The 22,754-nt window shown below is 43.6% G+C and overlaps 1 protein-coding gene across 3 annotated transcripts in view; it reads right to left on the reverse strand.

Moving 5' to 3' along the window:
- Positions 1 to 500: 500 nt before the first annotated feature.
- Positions 501 to 22,754, reverse strand: part of BNIP3 (BCL2 interacting protein 3) — a 71,622-nt gene continuing 49,368 nt past the window's right edge. For all 3 annotated transcript variants that reach the window (XM_077455550.1, XM_077455549.1, XM_077455551.1), the window contains 3 exons: positions 19,207 to 19,313; positions 18,402 to 18,551; positions 501 to 2,146 (listed from right to left, as the gene is read on the reverse strand). In XM_077455550.1, coding sequence (XP_077311676.1) covers positions 2,101 to 2,146; positions 18,402 to 18,551; positions 19,207 to 19,313 — 303 coding nt within the window. In that variant the 3' untranslated portion in view covers positions 501 to 2,100. The remainder of the gene's footprint in view (positions 2,147 to 18,401; positions 18,552 to 19,206; positions 19,314 to 22,754) is intronic.

Here is a 22,754-nt window from a genome sequence, read left to right on the forward strand (position 1 = left end):
GGTTTGTAGGTGAGCTTGCTGTATGGGCACACTCCTTTTTCTTTTTCATTTGCAATTTTTGCTATTCTGGCTCATTTGTTATGTTATAGTATTCTTGGATTACTTCTGTGCTGTACCAGTCTGCTGAGATGTATGTATATTGCTTGTTATGTTCTGTCTTCTCAATAAAACCAACCGTGTTGTTAAAAAAAAAAAAAAAAAAGTCAGCATCTGCAGTATTTGTAGCTGTTGACTATTTTTTTTTCACGGGGGGCCGGAACACCTCTTTAAGAAGCAGATGCCGTTTACTTTGCAGAATGAGTGTTAGTAATAAGATAAAGCCGTGCTCACCTTGAATACTTAATAAGGTGCTAGCAAAAAAAAATCTGTTAATTTTTTCACTTCCTTAAAATGATTGATAATAAGTTAAACCAGTGTTCACTTTGAATGCCCAAACATTCACTTTGCTATGTGAACATCACGATGCAAAGGATGCATTAAGGTGAAAAAAAAAACACGAGGGTTTGCAACCCCTTTAATGCAAGGTATGCATTAAGGTAAAACATTTTTAGGCTTTAGAACCACTTTAAATTAGGTATCATAATATGAATTTAAAATATTAAATTGAGGGCAAGATAAAAAATTATAAATGTACAAAAAAAAAAAAAAAAAAAAAAAAAGAAGAAGCTCCCCCCTCCCCCTTTTGGATAGAGTATGGAAGGAATAGAACCCCATCAGGCTTTTATTACTGTCTGTGTTCCCGTTAGGTGGGTTCACCCTCTCCATTTGCTTGGTTGACCATTGCCACTGTGATAGAAAGGGATGATGATACATCCAACATTTTACATTTGTAACCAGTATATGGATAGAAGGTATGGCTTACAATGGATACATCTGTTCCAGTGAAAACAGGGGAATTCACCTTATTATATAGGAATTTTATTTCACTTCATGTTGCATCTCTGGGACAGGAACTGAAGGGACATTTTCCCATCAGGATAAAGACAGTAAAAAAAAAAAAATTACCTGGCAGGTTATGTTAACCTTTGCCTATGATATCCAAAAATGTTGACATGTTAAACTGACCATGGCCAGCTAAAACAGCCACATGCATCCAAACAAGACCAGTTTGGGCATCCTTGCTTTAATGTCCATCTCCAGGGAAAATTGTCAGCCTTCTCCTCTCCTTCTCATTCCCAATTTTTTTTTTCAAGCTCCCTTTCACTTACCTGAATCCACCATCACACGACCCCCAATTGCATCTCTTCCATGAGTGCAGACTGGTGATCCAGCGATGCAGTCCTACCAGTCTTGCTGTCCTCCATTATAGTCCTCTGGTGCTTGAGAGGACCTTGCTTCTGGACAGACAATGGGTTCATTTCACTTAGGCAGTAATATGGGTAACTAAAGATGGACTCCCACCCTGAAGAAGCAAAAAGAACCCAATGTATCATATGACCATTTAAGATTATTTACTTTTTTTTTTTTTTTTCCAATGAATGGGGTGATCAGCTAGAAGGAGGTAGAGGGCCTTCCCTGGCCAAACCTAAACTTTAAGCCATTTTCCGCTTTCTTATATAGGGGAAGCTGCTTTCCCTGCCCTTAGAAAACAGGGTTTAGTGTATTCATCAGTGAGGATCATCATCAACATTCAAAGAATAGCATTTGAAAAAAAATGTTGACCCCGTTTCTAATGCTGCAGCCTTAGCTAATTACAAAAACAAAGTACCACCAAAATGTACACCTATGGAATCTACCGAACCATGGCAACATACAAAGCCCAGTATGGAGGCAACGAGATTATTCTCTACCATTGGCAGTATATTGGGTACTGAAATCAAGCTAATATCAACTGAACAATAGGCTTAATCTTTTTTTCACCTGTACAGAAATGTTTTTTTTTTTTTTAAAACAACTACAATTCACAGTGGATGAAAGCCTAGAGCATGCCAATGAATCTGAATGAAACGGTTATCTTCATTAAAGAGGTTACTACCCCCCCCCCCCCCCCCCACTAATGATAGGCTTTATAAACAACATTCATTTACAGAGCAGAACATGATGACCAGAGGTGGTCTGCTCTCTTCTCATGCTTGAATAAAGCTCCGCTCTCTCTCCATTTTAGAATGTACCGGCGGAGGTCGTCAAACGTCTTCCGATATAAACCCTAGAGAAAAAAAAAAGAAGCGGAGAAAAATTAATATTTTACGGTGAAATTATTACTTAGCATTCATGCTATGGTAGTTAGTGGGTGGAGATTTACCAAAACTGGAGCACAGAGAATCTGGTGCAGCTGTACATAGTAACCAATCAGCTACTAGGTTTTGTTGTCAAAGCTTAAAGTGGATGTAAACCCAAAATGTTTTTTTTTATTTATTTTTTTTTTGATGCCATAATGTAGAGTATAAGATTTCCTCTCATTTGAGCCCAGTCTTGCCACAAAGAGTTATTCCATCTCTGAGCAATCCTCTTATTTTTCAGTGAGATAAATCTTGACAAACAGAAAAATGTTGTCAAATCCTCCCCCTTGCTGTGAGTGACAGGCAATTTACATATCTCGTGCACTAGCCTAAGAGACACACATTATTATTTTTTAATTCCCTCCCACTCCTTTCTTCTGTTCTGCCAGGATTGGATGTTCCACACCTCAGCATAATTGGGCATGCTGAAGTCATGTGGTTACTTTCCTGTCTTTTCACTGGATGTTAGAGATCATAGCAGAAGTTCAGTGTAAGAAATACACAGGAGAAAATGCATATTGACAAGGGAAGTGTAGAGGTGGGCGGGGAGTCTGACATCACGAGCTCCACCCACCGAGCTCCATACAACAGATCCACCCACAGAATCTGCAGTTTTTCAGTTCTCATAACAGACAGAGGGGAGACATCTGACAGGTAAAGATACATGCAAGAGGCATCTATATCCTTATAGATAACCCCATGGCAGTAGTTTATAAAGGATGACATTGGGTTTACATCCACTTTAAAAATGGAAGTCCTGCAAATTTTTTATTTTATTTTTTTAAAGTCAGCAGCTACAAATACTGCAGCTGCTGCCTTTTAATAAAGGACACTTACCTGTCCAGGGGGCCCGCAATGTTGGCACCCGAAGCCAAACTGTCGCTCGGCTCTCGGGTGCTGCCGCTGCCATCTTTGATAAGAGAATCAGGAAGTGAAGCCTTGCGGCTTCACAGCCTGGTTCCCTACGGCGCATGCGTGAGTCGCGCTGTGCAATCCGGATGGTCCCTGCTGTCTCTGGGATCCGTGGGAGTCTATGCCCAGAAGTGGGTGCAAATATCTATTGTACCAGGAGGGTTACAAAAAGGAGAGGTTCCATTTTTGTGTGGCCCTCCGCTTTAACCACTTGACCTCTGGAAGATTTTACCCCCTTCGTGACCAAGGCATTTTTTGCTATTTAGCACTGCGCTAATTTAGCTGGTAATTGCGAGGTCATGCGACACTGTACACAAAAGAACATATATTTTTTTTTTCCACATAGAGTCTTCTTTTGGTTGTATTTGATCACCACTGGGTTTTTAGTTTATATAATAAAAAAATAAACGAAAAAAAATACCAAAAATGTAGAAAAAAATTTTTTTTTTGCTTTCTGCTAAAAACATATACCATAACATTTAAAAAAATAAAATATATATAAAAATCTATTTTCTTCACAAGTTTAGGCCAAAATGTATTCTGCTACATGTCTTTGGTTTAAAAAAAAAAGTAGTTTATTGATTACGTGAAAAAGTTATAGCATCAACAAATGATGGTATCTATACTAGCATTTTTATTTATTTATTTTTATACTAGTAATGGCTGTGATCAGCGACATAACCACTTCCGGACTGCTCACTGCCATTATACGTCGGCTGTTTGAAGAGGAATATTATTGTTTTAGCTAGCTGCCATAACCCCAGTATCCTATTCTTCAGTGAGCCGTCCGGTTTCAGATTCGCCGCAAGATCACTTTTATTGGCGGCGGGAGAGGGCCCCCCCCCACCGCACTCCAGTGCCCTCCGCCGCTTACCAAATTCATCGGAAGCGCCAATCAGATCTTCACCCTTGCTGGGCATGGAGATGAGAAAGGAGAAGATGGCCCCCACCTGTCTCCATAACAATGCAGGGCGGAAGCGACAGCAAAACGTCACTTCTGCCCAGAAAACTTAAAGCGGGAGTCCGCCGTTTTTTTTTTTTTTAATAGCCAGCAGCTACAAATACTGCAGCTGCTGACTTTTAAAATAAGGACACTTACCCGCCCAGCGCGCCTGTGATGTCGGCACCCGAAGCCGATCTCTCGATCGCCTCTCGGGTGCTGCCGCCGCCATCTTGGGTATGGGAATCAGGAAGTGGAGCCTTTCGGCTTCATTTCCCGGTTCCCTACTGCTCATGCGCGAGTCGCGCTGCGCAATAAGGATGGACCCGCTGCCTCTGGGATCTGTGTGTTTCCCAGCAGGCAGCGGGGGACTTTCGGAAAGGGGCGTAATCTACGCCTCTTTCCGCAGAGAGCTATCCTGGAAGTGGGTGCAAATACCTGTACTGTACAGGTACCTGCACCCCCCTCCCCCCTGAAAGGTGCCAATTGTGGCGCCGGAGGGGGGGGGGGGTGATTCCAATGAGCGGAAGGTCCACTTTAGGGTAGACCTCCGCTTTAAAGGGCCATTTTCTTTAAAGTTTGCTACATGCTGGTTCTGGATCCACAACAGCAAAGCCCTGAAGCAAGAGGTAGTTAGGTAAAAAGCACTTAAGGCCAGAAATGGCATTCCAGGACAAGTGTATATCTGATATTGTGAACTATATATGACAGCGCAATCCACATTCCACACCTCTTAGCTTTTACTCAGCCAGTAGGATAAATGAGACATTTTCCATCAGGACAGATCTGCTTTAATAGTTTGAATCCGGCAGCCTCATCTGGGAGATAACAGGAAGTTTTGAAAATACTGCCCATTTAACCATCCTGTTAAGATGTTCAACCAAGGCATAATTATATATATGTTTATAGACAGATGGAATGGATGTATCATCTATGAATTATTTACAGCGCAAATACAGCATAAGGCATTCAAACCATACCATGGCTCTGTGCTTCACTAACGTTTATGATCAAACACTATGTAATGCAGACATATTTTAGCAGGTCTGATTCACTTTAACCTTTTTAATCAATATACTTGTTATATAAAATATTCAATGCACTTAAAGAAGACCTTAAAGAGGGATTCCACCTGCAAAAAAATAAATAAATAAAAAATAAAAAATTTAAAAGCCAGCAGCTATAAATACTACAGCTGCTGACTTTTAATAGACACTCACCTGTCCCAGGGTCCAGCAATGTCGGCAGCCGAGGCCGATCGATCGCTCGGCTCTCGGCTGCTGCCACCGCCATTCTAGGTGAGGCACTCAGGAAGTGAAGCGTTGCGGCTTCACTTCCCGGTTCCCTACTGCGCATGCGCGAGTCATGCAGTGCACTAGGAGTGGTCCGCGCCGTCTCTGGGACCCGTGTGTCCCAGCAGACAGTGCGGCGGGAGTCTATGCCCGGAAGTGGGTGCAAATACCTGTCTTCGGTATCTGCACCCCCCCTCCCCCCCCGAAAAGTGCCAAATGTGACACCGGAGGGGGGGAGGGTTCAGATGAGTGGAAGTTCCACTTTAAGGTGTAACCCCGCTTTAAGCTGGCCATAGATGGATTCAAATTTGTCCGGTTCATCAGGAACCAGACAAAATTTCGAATCCAAGCCTGGCCATTCCCATTTGTCAACTTTTGTCGATCAATGTATTCTGGCAGTGGACAGTCCCGCTATCAGAATACAATATTCGAGTGGGGGTGATTTCTCCATCCACCTTGTTGGTATGGATGGAGGAATCTTTTCCTTTTTTGAACATACATGGTTTAATAACGCACAAAAAAACAGGTAAGCTGGTGGTGAGATGCTGCACAAAGAAGTAATCCATATAATGACAGTGCTATACAAATAATAGTACCAGAGAAATAAACGACCAGAGGACCTAGAAGTTTGGAGGAAATGGGCTGTCTCCTCAATCTGGCATTTCTTTAACATAAAAATAGTAACACCAGACTTTTTTTTCACACCAGAACATAAAACCACAGGCAATATGGTACCTCTACTTTGCCGTAAGTAGTACCGGGAAAGATATTTGACCAAACTAGGTTGCTATATTTGTGAGCGCAACATACTGTTGACTAAGGGTGCTCGGATTGTCCTTTTTATGTCCAAACACTCTCGTAGGACTATGTCAGATCTGCCACCAGAACTTGATGTCAAAGATTTTCAAACACTGTGGAAAGGGAAGGGAAAGGGATTCCACAGGTGGAATTCACTGAAGGTCACTTTAACTGGGACCTGGAATGGTGGTCTTATCCAAGACTGGAGCACCGGCCAGCAATGGAAGCACCGGCCAGCAATGGAAGCACCGGCCAGCAATGGAAGCACCGGCCAGCAATGGAAGCACCGGCCAAGACTCAAAGCATTATCAGGATTGGGAAATTGGAGGTGACGAAGTTATACATTTCATTCACTCCTCCAAACTCAACCACATAAGAAGAAAACAGACAAAAGCCAAAACTGAGGTCCCTACCCTGCAAACAAGGTAGTTGTGAAAGTCTTGTGTACCAGAGGAGCTTTAAAAGGTTATACGTTTTATGCACATACATTAACACCTGGAATGCTCCTGGAAACAGTAAAAAAAAAAAAAAAAAAAAAAAGCAATACTTTGTAAAAACAAAAACATTGTACTGGTTGAGCCAAAGTGACTCAGCACAGATATCATTTCTAGAAATAATTAACCTGGGAAGTCAATTCAGAGTAAAGAGTAATGGGTCAGCACCCCATACATTTAATGGTACTTTACAGTATAAACAATGTTATATGGAATGTTATTGCGGAACACTATAGCTTGTTGTGCAGAAGTTAGACCAAAACAGAGCAAGAGGATTGGAAATTATGGTCTACAGAGCTGACACTGGCTGTTTTTTTTTATGGGAAGTATATGTAGAAACAAAATAGTTTCACAACCTTCAAAGCAATTGTAGGTGATTTATGATCTTGCTAAATTTTAAGGATTGACTAATTTTATTTTTTATTGTGTTGACAGGTATGTATATAGATATTTATATATCAAACAAGGTTAAAGTGAATCTGTGTTATGCCCATGTAGTGTGAAAGCCAAAGGGTTTACTCTTTTTTTAGCTTCTTTAACACCGAGACCACCCCAGCTGAGTCAAGGCTCCAAGTCACTTGGCAACTTGCACAGGACTTAAGAATCTCCCCAATTAACTACATTCTATTAGTGAGATCTCTGATCTTGGGATCTTGGGTCTGCTAGCCTCATGTGCCCAGTATGAACAATCCCACTCACGCTGTTGGATTTTATTTACAAGTGGTTGTAAACCTCTAAAATGGAAAAAAAAAAAATGAACAAAGCATATCCTTCTATAGTGTGTGCTTGTCTCAATCCAAAGCACTTAGTGTGATTTCTGGCTGGCACCAAGCAATCCTGGGAGATGCCCGCTCCCCTCCAGAACATAGCAGGTGACCGACAGCCTCAACTGTGTACGTTTCCCTAGGAGACTGTGTAAAGGGGGCGTGTCCATTCCCTCCAATCAGGTCTCAGATTACACTCAGCTCTGTGCTATGCAGCATTTGAGCTCCAGACAGCAGGGGATGGGGATCTGATGTCAGATATTCTGAATAAACTCTGTGTTTTAGGAGGCTGTAGAGATGAGAGCGCTGCAGATAAACCGGTACTGTAGGAGGATTGGTTTCATCTCTGTGCATTACCTGAGGCCAGTCACTTCACTGATTTAAAGGGTTTACAGCCACTTTAAATCAGTGGTTCTCAACCTCCGTGCTCAAGTACCCTCAACGGGCCATGTTTTGGGAACTTTCTTTAGATAAAATAGCTCCCATCAATACCAATTCATTGGACAAAACGATTTTTTGGACAAAAGCAAACCAAAACTTTAAATGCCAAGGCTCCAAATAACAGTAAAATTCCTGATACGATTCATTTGGTGCTTAATAATAGCAGAAAACTGGGAAAAGATGTCCTGATAATTAGTATTCATAAAGGTTAAGGCTCCATTCACATCTAGGCTTTGCTATTTTACAGGCCTTTTTGCAGAGTTTTGCAGCCTTTTTGTACAGGCGCTTTCAAGGTTAAAAGGTCAACAATTTGAAGTGGACCTCCACCCTAAAGTGGAAGTTGTGCTCATTGGAACCCCCCCCCCCCCGGTTCCACACTTAGCACCTTTCAGGGGGGTGCAGTTACCAGTATAATCCAGGTATCTGCACCCACTTCTGGGAATAGCTAGCTGCAGATGCCGCACCCCGTTGTGTTCTGGGAAACACACAGTTCCGAGGACACAACGCGGACCAGTGAAGACGCGCAGCGCGACTCACGCAGTAGGGAACCGGGCAGTGAAGCCGTAACGCTTCACTTCCAGATTCCCTGACAGAGGATGTCAGCGGGGGCAGCCGAGAGACGAGAGCTCGTCATCTGCTGCCGACATCACTGGACCCTGGAACAGGTAAGTGTCCATTTATTAAAAGTCAGCAGCTGCAGTATTTGTAGCTGCTGACTTTTAATATTTTATTTTTTTTAAAGGTGGCGCTCCTCTTTAAAGCAGTAAAACGCCTGTAATTTGCCAATAAAAAAAGCTCCTGTACTTTTATGAGTGACAGGCATTTTACTTTAGGTGACAGAACGCTCAGATGTGAACAGGCGCATTGAAATGAATGAGATTTGTCTTGTTGGGCGTCTTTAGAGCTGAGGCTCAGAGCACAAAAACGCCTAGCTGTGAACAGAGCCTTAGGAGCAAGATCCAAACCACAAATCAAGGGAATTAAAAAGGCATAAAATTCAACAGGACAAACATTACCTACACTATGAAAATAAACCATACATCAGATTTTTTTTTTTTTTTTTAATCCTGACTCAGTCTGCGAGCGTTGTCTCGAAAGACGAGCAGGATTAAAGCTCTGGGGTGTGCAGTACTGCATTTGGCCAGAGGTGCGGGGGCACCGGTGACGCTCAGAGACCTTCAGAGCCGCTCAGAGACACTTGGAAACATTCCGTTCCACAGTGCTGAGAATTTCCGTGCGTCCGAGTGTTTCCGGCACCCCCCCCCACCTCTGGCTACATGCGGTACTACATAGACAAGCAGTGGCTGTGGAACAAATTCTCAGAGTTTACATTGACTCCTATAGGGAAACCCGCTTTGATATCCGAGTGCTTTGGATTACAAGCATTCTTCTGGAACGGATTATGCTCTCAATCCAAGGTATTACTGAGATAGACGCACACTTAGGGGTCCATTTACAAAAGATTTGTTGGACAAAAATAGACACACACACACACACACACACACACACACACACTTATTTCTATGTTCATTAGGTCCATCTAGTGGCCCGAAATGCAAAATATTTTCACACTGAGGTATTTCAGAAAACTAAACCACATTTTGGCCACTGGATGGAGCTCATTGATTACAGAAAATTTGGGACAAATGTCTGCCACGAAAGTGTGTGACATTCGTCCAATGAATGTTTTATAAATAGATCCCTTACTAAAAGGGATCAAAAAGGCAACTAAAAGTGGTAGAGTAATCATCATATTTACAAACATGAGAACTTTATAACAAGAGGTGCTTTTAAATTCGAACCATTGGGCCCAGATTGTGGCACGACGCTTTACATTACCCCTAGCAATATGGGTGAGTGCCTCCAAGAGATGGGCTTTTTATCAACTTTTTGTAGCCAGCTTTTCATTGAGGCTGTAGGTTGACCCTATAAGGCAGGTATAAGGCAGGTATGAGGGCCTTAGCTGTATTCAATAGGTGAGGAGTGAGGGAACGTTTATATGGGCCGACGGGGAAGATTAGGGGGCAGTTCCACCAGATATGGGCATTAGAGGCAGCGTTCCCGCAGTTCCTCCAGCACAAAGGGGAACTGGAGATGAACATACAGTGTAGTTTAATTGGAGTATAGTACCATCTGGTTTGGTGTTTCGCCATTTTGGATAAGATCGAAGAAATATGTGCAAGTTGTAGGATTTCGTCTCTTTGCTTCTCGGTAAGATGAGATTTGAGGTCAGCTTCCCATTTAAGAAGGTATTCCGGAACATATAAAGGGCTTTGCAGCTTGGTAAGAAGCCTTGTAGAACTGCGAAATGCAGTGAAGTGGAGGATCTTTGTAATTAAATGTGGATTCAATTAGGTTTAAGTCCTGTAGACCCTGTAGTGGGCGAGGTAAGGATGGAAGGAGGCGTTGTAGCTTGTTATACCTCCATCTGTCCATGAGCATGATTGGTTTTGGACCTAAAATAACCAGAAGTGGCTTAAAGGCATTTGATTGAATAAGGCAATGGAGCAGAAGAGGGCCCTCGGGTAACCAAGATTTAAAGACAGAGTCCATGGCGCCAGTTGCGATGTAGGAGCAGCATTAACCACTTGTTGACCAGCCGCCGCCGATATATGGCAGCAGGTCGGCTCTATTGCGCAAATCAACGTCCTTTAAGAGCTATAGCGGGCGCCTGCGTCGCCAGAGCCGATGCACGTGGCTGGCGGTTGCGATGTCCACCGGCCACCCACAATCGCTCCTCAGAGGCAGAATAGGGATCTGTCAATGTAAACAGATACCCCGGTCTGTCAGCGGAGTAGAGTGATCGTCTGTTCTTAGTGATTAGGAACAGTGATCTCTCTATACTCCCAGTCAGTCCCCCCCCCACAGTTAGAAACACCTCCCTAGGCCCCTCTAACCCCTTGATTGCCCCCTAGTATTAACCCTTTCCCTGCCAGTGTCATTTATACAGTAATCAGTGCATTTTTATAGCACCGATTGCTGTATAAATGTCACTGGTCCCAAAAAAGTGTCAAAAGTGTTCGATCTGTCCATCGCAATGTTGCAGTCGTGGTAAAAAAAAAAAAAAAAAATCGCTGATTACTAGAAAAAAAAAAATACAAATAAAATTATATTAAAGTATTAAAGGGGTTGTAAAGGTAAATGTTTTTTCACCTTAATGCATTCTATGCATTAAGGTGAAAAAACATCTGACACTGCCTGCGCCCCCAGTCCCCCCCGTTTTACTTACCTCACCCCTCGAAAGTCCCACGCTCGTCCCCCGATGTCCTTTCCACCGTTCAGCCTGGCCGCCGATTGGCTGGAGTGGATGGATGAAAAGCAGCGCAGCCATTGGCTCGCGCTGTTGTCAATCACATCCACTGACGCGAAGCGCCGGGGGGCGGGGCCGTGTGATACAGCGAGCGGCTATAGCCACCGGCTGTATCACGGGAGCGTGCCCGCAGATGCTTCTCACCATGCGAGGGAGCTCGCATGAACGTGAGAAGTACCTGCGGGAGGAAGCAGAGACAGCCGCCGAGGGACCCCAGAAGAGCAGGTTCAGGGCCACTCTGTGCAAAACGAGCTGCACAGTGGAGGCAAGTATAACATGTTTGTTATTTAAAAAAAAAAAAAATAATTCACTTTACAATCCCTTTAATATTATATATAATAAAAATGCCATACATCTATTATTTTTTGGGGGGATATTTATTATAGCAAAAAGGAGTAAAAAATTGTTTTTTTCAAAATTGTTGCTCTTTTGTTTATAGCGCAAAAAACAAACAAACAAACGCAGAGGTGATCAAACACCACCAAAAGCTCCATTTGCGGGGAAAAAAGGACATAAATTTTGTTTGGTACAGTGTCGCATGACCGTTCAATTGCCGGTTAAAATGACGCAGTGCTGTATTGCAAATAATGGCCTGGTCATTAAGGGGGGTACATCCTCCCAGGGCTGAAGTGGTTCAAGCAGAGTTATAGGTCCAGGAGAATTTTTTTGTGCAGCATGTCCCAGATGTCCAGGGTGGAGGCAGTTAGAGGTGAGGTAGTAGAGGATAAAGCTCTCGGGTATCCATGGAATGATGGATAAGTCTGCGCCACTCAGTATGTTCCAATTGGACCCACAATTTGGCATTGCCAGCATTCATCCATCCAGTCCCATATACTTGACAGAGCAATCACTCTAGTATGGTAGTATGTTTTAAAGTCTGAGAGTGCCCCCCACTATACAAGTCGAGCTTGAAATTCTGGAGGCACCTGTCCCTCCAAATAAAGTGAAAGATCACAGTCTGAAGTGTAGAAAAAAAACCCTATAGGAACACTGAACATTTGGAAAATAAAAAGTATACTATGGAGGTAGAATATTTATTTTTATAATGTTTATTTTACCTAGCCAAGAATTAGGACAGGGAGGACCATTTCAGGAGACCAGATTTGATGCTGTATAAAAAGGGGAATATATAGTTATGCTTAAAGAGAGAGTGGACATGAGGGGTAAGATGGATGCCTAGGTATTTTAGGTTCTGTGACTTCTAATGGAAGAGGAAGAGAGGTTTTATTTGGTCAGCTTCCGAACCGGGAACATTAATGTTTTGAATCTCAGACTTGGATAGACTTATTTTAAGGTTGGAGAGTGACTGGAATGTATGTAAGGCCGATATTAAATTTGGTAACGAGATCACAATATAATAATTATATAATAAAGAACAGAATGTCATCTGTGTAAGTGGCATATTTGTGTATTCTAAGGCCTACTTTTAATCCCTTGGAAACCATCATTATGTCGAACTGTATCTAGGAAGGGTTTTAGTGATATGGCAAGTAACAGGGGTGACAAGGGACAGCCTTGCCTAGTGTCATTTCGCAGTGCGAAGGGTTTGCTTAATAGACCATTAACCTGAAATTGTGCAGAGGAGAAGAGAGGAAATGTGGCGATACATCTTGGGGCCCAGACAAAAATACTGTACCACTATAACACCCCATCGAAGGCTTTTTCAGCATCCATGGAGAGAAGGGTGGGCTGGGCATATCTGCATATGTAGTGAGCCAATGAGAGAGATTGTAGAGCAATGGTCATCAACCCTATCCTCAGGGCCCACTAACAGGCCAGGTTTTATGTATTACCTTGGGGAGATGCAGACTAGAATACTGCAATCACTGAGCAGCAAATGATATCACCTGGGATGTATTTCAGTTATCTTGCAAACCTGGCCTGTTAGTGGGCCCTGAGGACAGCTTCTCTATTAAGGATAAAACCTTTTTGGTCCACTGTGGTCCACTTAGGAAGGAGAAGAAGTAGCAGAGTGGTCATGACCCTGGCAAATAGTTTGGTATTTACGCTCAGTAGAGAAATATTGCGGTAACTACCGGCCTGTGTAGGGTCCTTTCCCGGTTTGGGGATAACTGTTATATGGGCAGAGAGGGATTCCGGGCGTAGGCCAGTAGTGTTAGAAATAGAGTTGGCGTAAGCCGTTAAGCGAGGGAGTAAGAGGTCACTGAAATGGTTTATATTACAGGACTGTATACCCGTCTGGGCTTGGGGCTTTTCCTAAAGGTGTGGATTTTAATGCTTTTTGTAATTCCTAAACAGAGAAGTTGGCTTCCATATGTCTTATGCCGCACACAGAAGGAATTTCCAACAACCAAACTGGATTTATTTCCGACGGATGTTGGCTGAAACTTGTCTTGCATACACACGGTCACACAAAGGTTTTTTCGGAAATTCCGATCGGCAAGAATGTGCTGACGTACAACACGTACGATGGGACTAGAAAGGGAAGTTCAATAGCCAGTGCGGCTCTTTTGCTTGATTCAGAGCATGCATGGAATTTGTGCGTTGGAATTGTGTACACACGATCAGAATTTCCGACAACGGATTTTGTTGTCAGAAAAATTTGAGATCCAGCTCTCAAATTTTTGCCGTCGGAAAGAGCCCACACACGGTCAGAATCTCCGACAACAAGCTCACATCGAACATTTGTTGTCATAAATTCCAATCGTGTGTACATAAGAGTCTTACGTGGGAGTTTGGCAAGTTACCCTTGTTTTGGGTAGGAAAGTATGCGTTTACATTTCTCTGTCAGGGAAAGAGGATAGGTCACCCTTGACATTATAAAGATTGGCATAGAATTCCCTAAAAACCATGGCAATTTGAGGGGAAGCATGAGCCATTTCCCCTGAATGTAGTTTAATTTTAGGTATGAAGTTTTTTTTTTTTTTGCTCGAAGGGATCGTGCAAGTTGTCTACCGGGTTTACCCCCCATTCATACATTTTTTGTGAGATAAGGTGGGACTTCTTTTTTGTTTCTAGGCCAAGAAGAGCCTTAAAGTTCTTAGCTCTTTTGCAAAAGAGCCTCAAGGTGTGTTTGATGCAGGGATAATTTGGGTGTTATCTAGGTCAGCAACCTGTTGCTGTAATTCTTTAAATTGTTGACCATGCTCTCTTTTTCCTATCACCAAGTTCAGGAAGTCTACCCCTCATGGTTGCCTTGTGGGCCTCCTCCGTGAAACACTGTGTCAAAAACGAGGATCAGAGGGAGAGGTCAGTAGGATTCGAGAGGAGAGAATCTTTGAGTTTCTAATTATCGTGCAAAGGGTTTGAGAGGGAATGGACAGACGGATAGAGACCGATGCATGATCTCATCTAGATGCAGTACCTATGGAGGCGGAATGCAAAAGAGGAAGGTGGAAATGGTCAATAAAAATATTATCTATCCTTGAGTAGGAGTGGTGAGTTTTGGAATAATAGGAATAGTCCTGATTTTTGGAGTGATGGAGTGAAATAAGCGCCAGACATCTATTAATTGCAGGTCATGGAGTCTTTTTTTCATAAGAAAAGCGTTTGGTTGGGATTCCAGAAGTATCCATAATGGGGTCTAGTGGCATATTAATGTCTCCTGCCAGAATAGTGATCTCCTTGGCCAAATTGTCTTGTTTCGTCAGGATTTGAAACATAAAGGTGGGCTGGTTGTGATTTGGACAGTATATATTTGCCAGGGTGCATTGGGTGCCTATAGATCCCTTAAGAAAACAGAAAGCGACCATGATCATCTGCTATCATCTCATCAAGCTGAAAGGATATGCTCCCACTAAACCCAATGGCTACTGCTTTAGCTTTATTGGTATCTGATAGACTATATTACCATTATGGGAATTTAGGTGAAGAAATTTTGGCAGAAGTAGAGCGCGTTAGATGCGTTTCTTGAAGAAAAGCAATAAAGCAGGCAGCTTGTTTTAACTCTCTCATAACCTGGTGTTTCATGGCATAGTTCTAACCCCTTATGTTGCATGAAAGAACAGTCAGAGTAGCCATTGTGTCGGTGCTGCCTGTACTCTTAGCCTGTGGGACCAACTATACAAGCAAAAACGGGGAGGAAAAAGAGGAGAGGGGGGAAGGAGAAGGGGGGGGGGGGGGGAGCATAGAAGAGGGGGAAAAAAAAAAAAAAACATAAGTAAGACAGACATGTAGATCTTATGACTCTGGTGGGAAACACAAAACATTACGCAGTAAACTGCTGTGGCCCCTGCGGGGATGGAGAGGATGAGCAGCCAGTTAGGCCTTTGTAGATGGTCTAGCCAGGAAAGCATGGAGGCCGCTCTTACTCACAGACCCCAAAAAGGAGGGGGGCATGGAACATAGAAAAAAAAACAAAAAACAAACATGTACTGGGGGAATTGGGCCCCGTCAGCGCACGGCCGAAATGATAAGTGCAAAACAACAAGAATAAATAATCTCTAGCAATGAGGAAAACTAAAAAACAATAACTCAGATAATACAGTCAATACTAAATGTTAAGGTGATAATGAAGTGGGGAATGTCCCAAAACAGTGGCTGTCATCTGATAAAGCCTCTGGTCTCAAAGGAGGGAGATGGCATTTAGAATATATAATCTATATACAGGACAATAACTACTCTAAGCCCTGTACACACGGTCAGACATTCTGCCAACCAAATCCGTTGGATTTTGTCCGACGGATTTTGTCCGAAACTGTTGCATACACACGGTCGGACCAAGTTGTCGGAAAATCAGATCATTCAGAACGTGATGACGTTATTTCGTTACGACGGGACTACGTTTAGGCTAGTAGCCAATAGCTTTGGTGTAGGAATTTGATCATGCGTGGCACTTTGTCCGATCGGAATTCTCTACACATGATCGGAGTATGTCCGAAAATATTTCCAACAAGTTGGAAAATTGGGTCAGACGGAATCAGTCCGATGCATACCACACACAGTCGGATTATCCGACAACACTGTCCGATAGGACACATTCCGACGGATTCTCTGACCATGTGTACAAGGGCTTAGTGTGGGCAGAGAAGTGTAAAGAGGATAAGAGCTGAGAACATCTCACTCATTTTTCTGAGATGATCCCGGTGTCGCTGTGCGCTTATTTTTTGAAGGGGTTTTGCGCCACTGGGGCTCCGGGGACACAGAGAACACTGGGATGGGATCTTGCCAACTGGGAAGCTCCACCAGGGGCACACTGATCTCGTGGAAGAAGGTGGGGAGTTCTTCTGGGAATCGGAGTGTAGAAGTGCGGCCTTTTTGGTGGCTAATAAGCAGGAGAGGAAACCCCAGCCCTCAGCTGGTCGAGAAGTGGTGTGAGGGCCCTGCGACTTTCCAAGGTTTCCTTAGAAAGATCTGGAAATATCTTAATGTCAGCACCATCAAAAGCAATACTCGGTGGGCCACGCAGTTTTATCATGATGGCGTTCTTGTCTTCAAGGTAATGTAGGCGGCAGATTACAGCTCTAGGTTAATCTGCTGAAAGATTGCGTGGCTGGAGAGCACGGTGAACACAATTGAATCTTAGAGGTTCAGTGACAGGGTTTACCCAAAATCGAGTTCAAGATATCTCGGATCATAACCTCCAGGTCGCCATCTTGGGTTGCCTCTGGTAATCCCGGGATTCACAAATGATTTCTACAGTTCTGGTTTTCAAAGTCCTCAAGCTTGTAGAGAGTGGCGCGATGGGCAAGTGGCAGCTGAGTAACAGTGTTCTGCAATTCCTTAATGGCAACCTCATGTGTGTCTTGATAATTTTGTCATGTCCTCTACTCAGGCTAGCAGGTGGGACATATCTGACCTTACGCTGTGAAACATCCCTGCCAGTTCTTTAAGCCACTCACTAGGTAGGACATCTGCTGGATCTCGAGGTTCTGGTCTGCACACTTCACGTGCTAGGGCTGCTCCTTTCATCTTCAAGAAATCCTTTTAGGAAACCCGATGATCGTGGCCGATCCTCTCCCTGCCCTCTTACCGAGTGCTGAGCAGGATCCCGAGGCTTTGTAGGCATGGTTAGTGGTATGAGGGCTGGTGCATAAACAGAGCTCGCTTCATACATGTCCGGCCATGTAGAAACCACGCCCCCATGTGCCTCTTTTAAAGCTAAATAAAATTACCTACTGATCTATTCTTTCCTGTGGACTGAACCAAAATCTCAAATAAGGAATAAAAAAACTTTCTCAGCCATCTTCTGTAAACTACCTAAAGTCCATCTCCAGGCAAACAAAATAAGTTTTTCCTATACAGTGGGGCTGTGCCCACACTGCATGTGTCAGCTGCTCATCTTGGAACAGGTGCATCCGAGCTACTACCTCCTGTGCAATGCTTAGTGAGCCTCAAAAACACAGCACTCCGCCTGTGAAGTCTCTATAAACCTCCATATAGTCCATGCAAAAAAGGGGAAAGCCAACACATTTCGGCCACCAGGCCTTAACCTAGCCATGATTAAGGCCTGTTGCCCGAAGAGCGTTAGTTTTATTCTTGCATGTGCACAGCAGTCAAAAATAAAGCTATGTTCTAACCGACTTTCATGGCACCAACCTTTCTACTTTTCTGCTCATTTTGTCTAGGGGTGAGAAGAAACCTTATACTCTCCCGATCCTTCATTGCACCAGAAACTGGCACTCCCCCACAGATCAGCAGTGGATTGTTCCTGGTCTATGAAGCCTGCCCTGGGCTTGATGACATCAGGAACAGTCCACAACTAAAGATCTCTGGAGCATGGGAGTGCCAGACCAGACTTGTACTGGGAGGATCGGAGGATTAGGTAAGTAAATTTATTTTCTCCTCTCCTTTAGACAAAATGAGCAGCTGATCTGTTCAGTGTGGGCACAGCCCGCTGCATGGGAAAACCTTTTTTTTTGGCTGGAGATGGGCTTTAAACTAAAACAAACATTCACTAGGTAGAACACTGGAAAAGTGTTGGCTATTGCCATTAATATTTCCCAGCATACTTGATAATTTATCACTCTCCCCAGTAGAAAAGGACAATAACATTTGCCCTGCGTACACGGAATAGCTTGGTTTTCTGAAAAACTTTGCTAAGTTTTGGTGTGGTATAATTTCTGAATAGCAAATGCAAAGATCGTTGCACAATGTTATTAAAAAAAGTCAATGTCAGTCAATGGGTAGCCATACAGCAAATCATTGATCACACCAACCAAGGTAACTCACGACTACTGTTTTAGGACTACTGCAGATTGTTCTACCCCATATTAAATAAAGGTCAATGGCTGTGTCATTTGCAGTAATTACTGTATTGTATACAACGTACCCCAGTCCAATAGCCAGCAGGTGGGATAATAGCAATGAAGGAAGGAAAACTTTTAAAAATTCTGCAGAGAAAATCCCACCCTTCTTCATAACACTTGTATTTCTCATGCTCAGAGCGGAGCTACGTTTCGGATGCTTAAAGACAAATTCCCTAGGGGGAAGAAAAAAAATAGTAATCAAATTTTATGTTAAACCAAAAATCTATTTTTCAGTATGTTTAGCATCACACAGCTTTCTTAAGGAAACCATTTTTGTTCAAGTGTTACTAAACCCACACCAGTAAAATCAGTCTTGATATTCAGTAAAGGATGCTTGTTATAGTTACTATGGAACCTAAGGGGTTAATCTTCTGCACTGTGTAAAAAGGCTGTTTGATCTTGTCTTCTCTGATTCTCCCCTTGAGCCACAGTCCCCAATCCATCTCCTGATAGTACAGAGCTTTTGGGGCACTTTGCACATGCTCAGTTTGGTGTGTATTGCTAGAGAGTTTTTTTTATTTCTTGGGATGGTGCACAGGGCCAATCAGCACTGTCCAGACAGAGGGTTAGTTGGACCGCATTTATGGATTCTGTATGGACAGGATCACCTGCCTAAACTGCATCAATTGTGAATAAGCATGCTTGCAGCTTTCAATAAAACCATATCTGCAAGTCATATGAGCCTTATGGCATGAGATTTGTAGTCACTGGTGAGTACTGCTCTAAAGTGACAAACTGATTTTAAACTGAAACCTAGTTTTAGTACATGAATGCAGTGCCAGCTGTCCCGATAAATGCAACCAAAGGAAAAAAAAAAAAAAATCTTACTTGGGAGGGATATTTTCAGGCCTGCTGGACCAATCCCAAATCCAGTCTGAATTCTTCTTCAAAAGGTTTTCCAGTTCTTTCCTCCGTTCAATATAATCTTCCTCTGACTGTCACAGAAAGAACGAATAAACCGTTAACACATCATACATGGGTGATCTTCCATAATCACTGGCATACGCTATTCTATCTCAAAGGATTCATCTTTGAGCTGTCTGGAATTAACAGATCAGAGCTACTACAACAAGCCTTAACCAAGTGATGGTGGTCCCCATATTTTCTGGCTCCATCCCAGGTTTCAGCAGTGTTGCAGCACATTCTCAGCTTGTCGAATTTAACCACTTTCAGACCGGACCATTTTGCTGGTAAATGACCAGAGGTCTTTTTACAATTTGGCACTGCGCTGCTTTAACTGGTAATTGCGCGGTCATGCAATGTTGTACCCAAACAAAATTTGCGTCCTTTTCTTCCCACAAATAGAGCTTTCTTTTGATGGTATTTGATTGCCTCTGCGATTTTTATTTTTTGCGATATAAACGTAAAAAGACCGCAAATTTTGAAAAAAAATGATATTTTCTACTTTTTGTTATTAGAAAAATCCAATAAACTCAATTTTAGTCATACATTTAGGCCAAAATGTATTCAGCCACATGTCTTTGGTAAAAAAAAAGTCAATAATTGTATATTTATTGGTTTGCGCAAAAGTTGTCACATCTACAAACTAAGGTACGTTTTCTGGAATTTACGCAGCTTTTAGTTTACTACTGCCTATCTCATTTCTTGAGGTGCTAAAATGGCAGGGCAGTACAAAACCCCCGCAAATGACCCCATTTTGGAAAGTAGACCCCCTAAGGAAATTGATAAGTGGCATGTTGAGCCCATTGAATATTTTATTTTTTTGCCTCAAGCGATTGAATAATGACAAAAAAATTATTATTTTTTTTTTATTTTACACAAAGTTGTCACTAAATGATATATTGCTCACACATGCTATGGGCATATGTGAAATGACACCCCAAAATAAATTCTGCTGCTTCTCCTGAGTACGGGGATACCACATATGTGGGACTTTTTGGGAGCCTAGCCGCGTACGGGGCCCCGAAAACCAAGCACCGCCTTCAGGCTTTCTAAGGGCGTTACAGTTTTGAAGGCCATAAAATGCCAAGATGGCACAAACCCCCCCCAAATGACCCCATTTTGGAAAGTAGACACCCCTAAATTTAGGGGTACACTAGTGAGACTAGGTAATAAATGGCGGGTGCCCTGAAACTATAAAAAAAATAACTAACCAACCAGCGTCACCTGTAACAGTTATATGGTGATCACTGGTGAAAGGGTTAACTAGGGGGCAATCAGGGGGCTTTATGCGGTAGTATATGGGGGTCCCTGGCGCTATAAAAAGCTGCGGCGAACCTAAATACCTACCTGCCTAACTAGCGTCACCTGTGACACTAATACAGCGATCAGAAAAATGATCGCTTATTAGGCTGGGTTCACACTGGAGTGATGCGGGAACGCCACGAATCCGCGGCGGGTTCCCGCATCGCATGCCTCCCGGCGGCAGTTCACACTGCCCTATGCGAACTGCTGGGAGTGTCAGTGAAATGTTAATGACACCCCCAGATCAGTTTGCATATCGCAGTGCGATCTGCAAACTCGGATCGCATGGTGTGAACACCCATGCGATCCGATTCTGCTGCGGACCAAAAAAAGGGTCCCGTGCGAATTTGCGGCGGGTGCGGCGAATGGCTGAACTCGAATCGCACAGAGATTGGATGTGATTTGCACTGCAGTGCGGTGCGAATCACATTCGTTCTCATAAACCGCTGCAATGTGAACCCAGCCTTAGTGACACTGGCGAGGGGGGGTGATCACGGGGTTAAACCTTTATTGGGGGGGTTAGGGGGGTACATTAGAACTAAAGGGGGCTAACCCTAACTGCCCTAACAGTTATTACAGTCACAAATGACACCAATGCAAAAAAATAAAAATAAAATGACATTGGTGTCACTGTGACTGGGGGGCAGGGGTAATTGGGGGGGGGTGATCGGGGGGGTGTGAGTGTGCCTGGCATGTTCTACTGTGTAGTGTCGTGTTGGTGCAACTCACCGATCCTCTCTCCTCGGTGTCGGAACGAAAAATACCGACACGGAGGAGAGATTACATCACTTCCTCTCCTGTGTTTACATTACAGGAGAGGAAGTGATGTCACGGAGCATTTTCATTCGTCGGGAGTGATCGCGAGGGGGTGGCCATGAATGAATGGCCGTCCCCTCGTCCGGGATCGCTCCCGAACGAATACCGACCGTCGCGGGCACCGGGCGGGGGCCCGATCGGGCCCCCGACCCGCGGGAAGGCAGGGACGTACATGTACGCCAATATGCCTGCCCGTGCCATTCTGTCGACGTACATCGTCGTGCGGCGCTCGGGAAGTGGTTAAAGAGGAGTTCCACTCTTGGTTACATTTATTAAAAGTCAGCAGCTACAAAAAGTGTAGCTGACAACTTTTGATAAACAGACACTCAGCTGTCCCACGGTCCAGCGATGTGGCCACCTGAAAGCCTCGCGCCTCTCCCCCTCCTCTCTGTGGCACCGGCATTGCAAGTCTGGCCACCCGGCTTGTGGCTTCACAGCCAGATACGTACTGTGCCTTCTCAGTGGCCAGACAATCTTCTGAGACCTGTAACGCGTCCCAGAAGATTGCAGGGAGGGAGTGGGAGAGGAGGAGTCACCTGGGCAGTCAAAGTGGAGGCAGGAGCTGGGCACCTGTCAGAACTAGGTACCCGTTCCCTCCCAAAAAAACGGCATGCCAAATGGAATTCCGCTTTAAAGAAAGCCTGTCTGATAAACAAATGAGGGGAGACTCCATTGCTGATCACCTTCTCAAAATCAGTTTTCTGGCCACGGATTCTCAGAAATCAAACCTTTCAGAGTCACTCACCCAGATATGATGGGCCAGTATTCTGATATCCCTGATGGTAGGTCTATGACCTAGAAACCAGAGTATCCAGGAACAGCCAGTCAACTAGCATTTCAGAGAAAGGTCAGCATTGATACTGTGCATATATCTCAGTCATGTCAGTAACTTACTAACAAAAGGTTTCTACATGGCATTTTTCATATTCATTATGGATACCCCTTTTCAAAAGCTAAATACGTAACAGGACATATTCACAACTCTGATTTTTTTTATTTGTTGCAGAATGTTTTGGTGCACCGTATTTACAGTATCCATCAACAGAAAAAATAATAAAAACTATGTAATAACAAATATTATGCATGCATCATAGATACGGGGGGGGGGGGGGGGGGTACAACCAGGGGAGTCAATGGTGGAGAAGGATCTGGGGGTTTTGGTAGATCATAAGCTTAATAATAACATGCAATGCCACGCTGCGGTTTCCAAAGTGAGCAAAGTCCTTTCTTGTATAAGAGAGGTATGGAATCGAGAGAGAGAGAGAGAGATCATTTTGCCCCTGTACAAATTAGTAAGTAGTACTAGTAGCTGTACATCAGCCCTTCAAGACGCTGTAGGAGGCGCCCGGAGCCAT

This window comes from Lithobates pipiens, unplaced genomic scaffold (genome assembly GCF_037356315.1).
Source record: "Lithobates pipiens isolate NorthernLeopardFrog02 unplaced genomic scaffold, aLitPip1_a1.2 Scaffold_25, whole genome shotgun sequence".
NCBI classification, from domain to species: Eukaryota; Metazoa; Chordata; class Amphibia; order Anura; family Ranidae; genus Lithobates; species Lithobates pipiens.